Source organism: Aplysia californica, unplaced genomic scaffold (genome assembly GCF_000002075.1).
Source record: "Aplysia californica isolate F4 #8 unplaced genomic scaffold, AplCal3.0 scaffold00164, whole genome shotgun sequence".
NCBI classification, from domain to species: domain Eukaryota; kingdom Metazoa; phylum Mollusca; class Gastropoda; order Aplysiida; family Aplysiidae; genus Aplysia; species Aplysia californica.
Genome location: NW_004797434.1, coordinates 837,855 through 845,354, shown reverse-complemented (window position 1 = coordinate 845,354; position 7,500 = coordinate 837,855). Strand labels below are relative to the sequence as shown.

Genomic DNA, 7,500 nt, shown 5'->3' with positions numbered 1-7,500 from the left:
ACTGACAAAAAAAAACACCTCTTTTTCTCGAAATTGCTGTGAAGAAAAAAAAAGGCATTTTGTCAGCTTTTGGCAGTACTGGCCCTTAGCTCACTCGAGACCAGCACTGATTTGGAATGAACCTCCTGAGAACAACCTTGTAAACCAATTTTCGAGAAGTGGCAGTTTTGCATGAGCACCACAAAGCTAATCTTTTGTAATTATAGAAGTTTTCTGTCCCCATTCAACACTTTTTAGATAATTTAAAAGCCAGGATTTGACCCTCCCTGTCAGTGCTATTCCAGGATGAGAACGATTTAACACGTCCCTGCAGAAAACCAAGATACTCGATAAAGATTCTCCTCACTCAGGAATTAAACTAAAGTCTTCTGCATGCAACAGCTAAGCATCTAACCACTACATCGCTGACAACGGTAAAGTGTAAAGTCAGTCTTGTTGCTGGAAATCAGGGGTCTTGTTTGACAGTAAACTAGTTCACCCCATCTTACCATCTTGAATAGTGGAATAGATAGATAGATAGCGTTTGTATAGTGCAATTCCCACTCAACAGCGAGCTCTATGCCCTTTACAATCTATATCATTACCCCAGCAAAGCTGATCGCACTCTGAAACAATCGCAAATTCGGGCGAAGCAGACAGTGCAGGCTGCCATTCTATAAGCTCTATAACACTAACATACTGGCAAGATCTTTCATTGTCTATGGCTGAGTACCCATCCCCACCAGGGTGAAGTGAGGAAAATTCATGTAAAGAGCCTTCCCCCGAGGACACAATGTCAGGCCTGAGGCTCGAACCCCTGAACCCGCAACCTCACAATAACGAGTCCGGTAGCCTAACCACTAGACCACTGATGCCACAAAAGTGTTCTTTGTTTCTAATTTGAGTTTTTCCTCCCATTTTCCAGGTCCTGAAGTGAGATCTGAGAACGACATCAGTTCTGCCTTTGATGAGATTCAGCAAATGCTCAGTGAGATGCAAGCCGCTATTCCTGACCCGAAGTAGTGAACCCATGGACATCTCGTTCTATATCTTACTCCTTTGTCCATTTATTTGTACAGTATAATACGGATAGCTTGAATTCATCGGGACCAGCTTCAGTAGTTCGAGGGATCCATAGTTTGAGAAATCCATAGTTCAAGGGATATCTTACAAATATAAAGAAGAAGAAAAAGCGGGACCGCAGGCACAATTCAACGGATGTGTGATTTCGAGTCTTCTGCGTTCGACTTATCCATGTTATACTGTATTATTGTTTGTTTTGATGAAAAAGCTACACATTTTTTGTACAGTTAAAGTGTATTAACATTGTATGGTTAAGGAAAAAGCTTTAGTGAAAAGTTCAGTTTTGAAATGTATGAAATGCATACTGGTACTGTGTTTTTATGACTGTTTAATGTAGATTTCATGATTTTGAGCCTTCTTTTCTTTTTTTACCTACGTTTTTCCTAAAAGTGAAATGGAAGTGTAAAGAGATGTTACCTACCAAAGATCAAAACCTTTTTAAAAGGTGTGAAATTTCTTGTATAGATCGCAGAATGGTGGTGGCAATGAAAAGCACATCAAAGGTGCCATGAAATCTTCTGCAAAGTAAACAGTGCAAGCCCACAGTAACTCAAAACACTATTTTTACAAAGTGCCTCACCCAGGACTATTTAAATGCTTTTTTCTCAGTGTCTTTTTGGAAAGCTCAGACTGCACTATTTTTATGTTTTGAACATTAAGATGAACTTTACGAAAAAATCACCTTATAAAGAGTATCATAAGAATGTCTCAATTCTGAATTTATCTCTCAGTTTGAATTGAACGTTAATGTTGATTCAACTGTAGTATTTTCACACTCACTTTTATTTGGCATGTGCTATCAGCAGATTCCAACAAGATGGTTTCCTCTAGTGCACTGGTTAGGCTCTTCATCTTACACACAAAGGATAAGATTCGATTGTCAAGTGGGGAGGTATCTCCCTCTTTTTGTTGAGATACACCTCCCCACAGGCCCTGGGTTGGCCGTGACAGGCTGGTTCTTGCTTCCTAGATGATCTAAATTGTGTGTGCGGGTGGGTGGAGAGCGCCACTGGTAGATCCTACTTTTTTACTTTACCGCTGATGTCTGTGTTTGTCCATCTTCCATCTTACTTTTTCCTAGTACGAAATGACCATTATTGTGACTATGTGCTTCTCTTTACTCGAACAAACAAGATCTAAACTGTGTTATTGTGAGCGTGATATATTTACAGTCATTTGTTTTTTAAAGTGCTGTAGGCTGTTTTGAAAGATTCATAGTATTCTTTGTGCCATGATAAGAGATGAGTAAAGCCATCCTTTTTCTCATTGCGGATCTACAGTCCATTGAGCAAAGACCCACGAGTCTCTTAGCGCCATGTAGCTTTGTGGTCAAAAACTCATGAAAAAGCCATTACTGAAAGAAAACCCCCCCCCCACAAAAAACAAGGTTCTTATTATGTTTCATTATTTTCAACAAACTGCCTTTTTGTGTATCTTTTCATGCCCTTTTAGGTCATTGGAATTTGAATTTTGACAAATGATTTCTCGAGCACATGCAATCTATACTTCAAAATTGAGAAACTAATTTCTTAAATTTTCCAAATTTTGAGCTTAGCACATCTGAACAGCTGACCGCTGAAGTGTGTCACTTTCCTGTAGCCTGCCAAAATAAATACATTCCTTAGTATTTCTCAGATTCTGACTTTTTGGGTAAGATGAAACAAATGGGAAACTTTTTTTTCTATTGTCCGACTTTCATGTACTTGATTGAAGAAGCATGCCTTGATATGAATAATGCTGAGAATTTATAAATATCTGAATAGATAACTTATTAGTTCTGTGCTGATGACTGCTTGGGACATTGATGTACCGTCGAGTCTGTACAATCTGTCTTTGGCTATTGACTTATGTTTTGAATGGTCCAAATGATCATTTGCACTATTCAAAACATCAGTCTGTTATTGATCTCTACTGAAAGTGACAATTGAATCTGTAGGCCTTACTCCCTTTCATTAAAAGATGTTATTGTTGTTTGAGCTCAGGCAAAGTTGCCAAATTCTTGCTTTCATTTCAAGCAATATGGCTCATATGATTGTTGGATATGTAGCTTCTGGCAGTAAACACTGGTGCTCTGTGAATTTTTTAGATATTTAACTTGTCACATTGTCTTCGAGAATGTCTCGAAAAAAGGTATCTTTATCATTTTTCGGGGTCTGGTGCCATTTTTTTATGCCAACTTTGATCTATAGTGAAATGTCTTTACACCACTTGAAAAGATAATGTCCATATTTTTAGCTTAGATCATAGAGGGGAAAAAATGTACACGTGAGGGACCTGAAGTGTTTAAGTTTTGCAACTTGCATATCTTTTCTTTGCAAGGAAAGATAGTTCTAGGCTGATCGTGTATTGGATTGGCAAACCTATTGCCTGACTGTCACCTGAGAACAAGCGCGTTTGTTTTTGAGGTGACGAGTCGGGCTATCGGTTTGTGCCACAATAGCCACTTCGGGCCTCAATCTGGCTAGCAAACTGAACTGAACCGATCATGCCAATGGGCACTGGGTATTACAATCACCATTCTGTTCATTTGTCATTGTAGGAGGGAGGTGGAGTGTATCTCAGACCCATATTAGTCAGGGCCTGGGCTTTTTTTTTTTTTTTGGTTAATTTATTTTTGGAGGTTTTTTAGGACTGTTGTCTGTGATCTAAGAGGCAGGCTTTTTTTCACATTGCATTCAGAAGCTGTGGGATCAATTCATGACAGCAACAAGTTCCAGCTAGACGCAGTCTTTCATGTTTCTCAGACAAATGAAATGTAGCAGTCAGAAAAGTGGAACAGATAGGGATTGGTGTTAGAAATTAGAAACCTCCTGATTATAGTATACGATGTGATAAAATAAGATAATACTTTTTGTCTTTGAGGGAAATTTTATGTGGCTCTAAAGGAACAGTAAAAAGACATGTTGATATATATATATATATATATATATATAATATGATTTAAATTGTGTATCATTACTTTCAAAAAAGAATTTCAATATGAAGAGAAAAATAGAACTTGCAATGTCTCTTGTTTATTCATAGTCTCGGCACTCATTTCTCAGCCACTGATTAGACCACATCCTTTTAACCTTTTTTTTTTTTGTCCTTTACCTGTTCAATGTAAATTTCTTTTATGTCTAACAAGGAACAGCATGCTCCGTGAGCTTAGTTGGTATCATGCTGGACTACAGAGTGGAGTGCCCTGGTTTGAATCCCAGACCGTGCATTCTTGAACTCGGGTCGTTTTGTGTAGATTTCAAGGCTCTCAACCCATTTTGCTCGGTCCTATTGGAGAAAGGCGTTAAATTTGGAGGTCCTGCCTCTTAAATAAGTTAATTGTCTTGATAGAGGCATTAAACCCATACACTTACACTTATAGTAATCAGGGACAGCAATGTAGTCACTTGTTGGTTACCAAATTTTTTGGTTTTGTAGTTGGATTAGGAGAGACCAAAAATCTGTGATATGGCAGGGGCATGTCAAGCTGTGTATTGCTTTTGAAACTAACAACTTAATTTTCTTTCATATGAAGCTATCAAAACGCTTTGATTTTTAAAAAGAATCTGTTTATGTGGATGAGAGTGTTCAGTAAAGTTGAGTCCTTGTCTGTGTTTGTGTGTTTATGTATGTCTGTGTGTGTGTGTTTGTGTGTGTGTGTGTGTGTGTCTGTGTGTGTGTGTTGTGTTTGTGCATAAACAGTATGCCAGTATCTTTTGGGTGTTGATATGCTTATTCTATTTAGTGGTGAGTGCTTCAGCTTTATGTAAATATGTGTGTAGGTAATTCTGTGACTTGCATGTTTGATTACTTGTGCATATGTTACATATGCGTAAACATGCTTGCTCTTTCAAATGTGCATCTTCATGGTCCTTTTTGAAAGAAGTGTGATATTAGTAAAAAAAGATTACAAAAGGAAACAGACTCATTCTTCTTTGTCCTTACAAACTGGAAAAGTTGCTGAAAAGTAAACAAGAAAAACTTTGATTTTTAGATACAATTTTCTAATATAATGTTTGAACACAGTAGACTGACATATTTATATACTTTAAAAGAATTTATTCTGACAAGTTTTCATTTTTACTTTGAGCTATATTTTTACTACATTAACTACATTTTTACTCCATGAACAACTTTTCATGTTTGGTATACACGATGTTGAGTTGCACTTCACTCTTCATTTTTCTTTTAAACTTACACCCAATAGTGTATTGCTTTTTGTTCATTGTAGCTTGCAGCAGTGCCCTCTATACTCTATTTTTCTCTACGTACTCCATTTTTCTCTACATTTTTATTGTAGATATATTTTACAGATGTTTTTTCATTGAAGAAATATTTAAATAGATACATGTATACTTAATACAGATGGTTCATTTGATCAGATAGTGTTTTTCTGTTTAAACCTCCTCCCCTTTTGTTTGAGTGAGGTTGGTTGTGCTCCATAACATTTTTAGTACCATCGCTGACTTTATTCGCAAAGGCGTAGTAGTATGAGGTCATTACTGATGGCAACTTTAGTGGCCGACTCGACCAGGCACACTGAACATATTTAAACCGGGAAAAGAGCCACTGCACTGAAGTAAATAATCAAAGGAAGCCGCTCTATGTGATAGCTGAATGGTTGATGAAACTCGGTGAAATTTTAAATGTGTTTCTTGGGCTGCAAAGGTTTGGGGTTTTTTTTAATTTAAAAAAAAACTTTTTAAAGTGAAAATTGTTTTGATATATTATGTATGAATTCCAAAAAGTGTATGTTTCCTTACGTATGGTTTTACTTTTTGGACAAATTGCATTCAGTAAGGCTAAGAGAGTTTCTCTCTACCTAGGGAAATTGAGTATTGTGCTACCTAGGAAGGTCATAATGTTTTAGAGTGTGTCAGGTTCTGTCGTGATAGTAAATTGTAAAGGACATTGAGGCTACTTTCAAGAAGGGATATGTGCTGCAATGATGCTGATGATTAGTAGTAGTAGTAGTAGTAGTAATACAGTCTAGCACATAGAGAACAGATTTTTAGGTCCTGAATTTTTTTCTGATACTTGTATATTCGTTGTATTGAAGACATGCATTTACTAGCTAAATTCGTAGATAAAGAGATTTCTGCTTTCTGCCAATTTCACTATGTGTGTGCTAGACTGTATTAGTAGTATTATAATCATTATAATTGTTTTGATTGTTGGTATTATTATCTGAAGTACTTCCCTTAAAAAATATATATAAGTTTTGATGATATTTATATATGTATTATATATTGTTATAAAATTGTGAATGAGAATTTTTGGCCATATTTACTGAGAATGTTTACCATATTGACTGCAAATTTTATAAATGACTGTCCCTCATTTTAGTAAATAACAAGCCGGTTTGATGATAAAAAATCTGCTTGTGGTGCTTACATGACCACAATTGTGTCAAGAGTGCCATAAAACATACTCAATCTCAAACTCAAATTCCCATACTTAGTAATGGATAGAACTCTGTGTCATTTTCTTTTCTTGAAAGGACTACGCAATCTTTATTCTTCCACTGGTATCTGAGCATCTGTCATTTAAAGCCCTGTGCACATTGGGAAAATTTTCACCTGTTGCACTGCTGCGAGAATGCAATTGAGACAGTTTCCGCCTGTTCCACCTCTCTTCACTGCCAAGTGACGTCATACTTCACAGCCGTGCGATGAGGAGTGGAAATTCTTCTTCTTGCGTGCACAGGGCCTAACAGTTATAATCTTCACCTTGCAGACAAAGATTGAAAGGAAGTGAGGTTGATTCCCATGCAGGGAAGACATGAATGTCTCAGTGTTTGTTTTTATGTATCCCTCCCGCCACCAGTGGGCACTGATATGTTTGAAACAGCCAGCCCTCTAAATTATGCTTAACCCTATCCGTATGCCCTGGGGTCATTTTGTACCCCCGGGGTTGTATTCTTCACATTTTAGAATACATTTTGTACTTCTAAGTACGAAGGATCTCTTTGAGACTTTCAGTATTTCTCAAAAAATCATTTTGACAGACTGCCATGCAAAGCGTACAGATCGGATTAACGAGTAAATTTTCTCTTTGAAAGTGGTGGCACAGAGTTCCCCACGTTGTATGGATACGATAATAAAACACGACGTACGAATAGGGTTAAATTGTCTTAATGCAGCTGAAAACCTAATACATTCACAGCATTTTCAGCAGGTATCAGAGTCTTCTAGCAGTTCCTAAAAGTGGCCCTTGGTCTCTACATTTTGTTACTGCATCACGGGGGGGGTGGGGGTGGGGGGTGTGCTTTAAAAATAGTGCAAGTGTTCAAAATGTGTATGCCATAATGTTCAAATTTTTGTTTTAGAAGCAACTTACGCAATGAAAGATGATTTGTGTATAATGGAAATAAATTTTGATATTTTTTGACAGACTTTTTACTTGCTTGTGCTGGGTTGTTTTGTTTTTTTTTTGTTTTTTTTTGGGTGGGTGGTTTTG

The 7,500-nt window shown here is 37.1% G+C and overlaps 1 protein-coding gene across 1 annotated transcript in view; it reads left to right on the top strand.

Moving 5' to 3' along the window:
- The window catches only part of LOC101850646, a gene marked incomplete in the record, with an annotated part of 31,596 nt that extends 30,428 nt beyond the window's left edge, over positions 1–1,168 (top strand). The window contains 1 exon segment of the mRNA XM_035969650.1: positions 905–1,168. Coding sequence (XP_035825543.1) covers positions 905–1,002 — 98 coding nt within the window.
- Between the last annotated feature and the right edge of the window lie 6,332 nt (positions 1,169–7,500).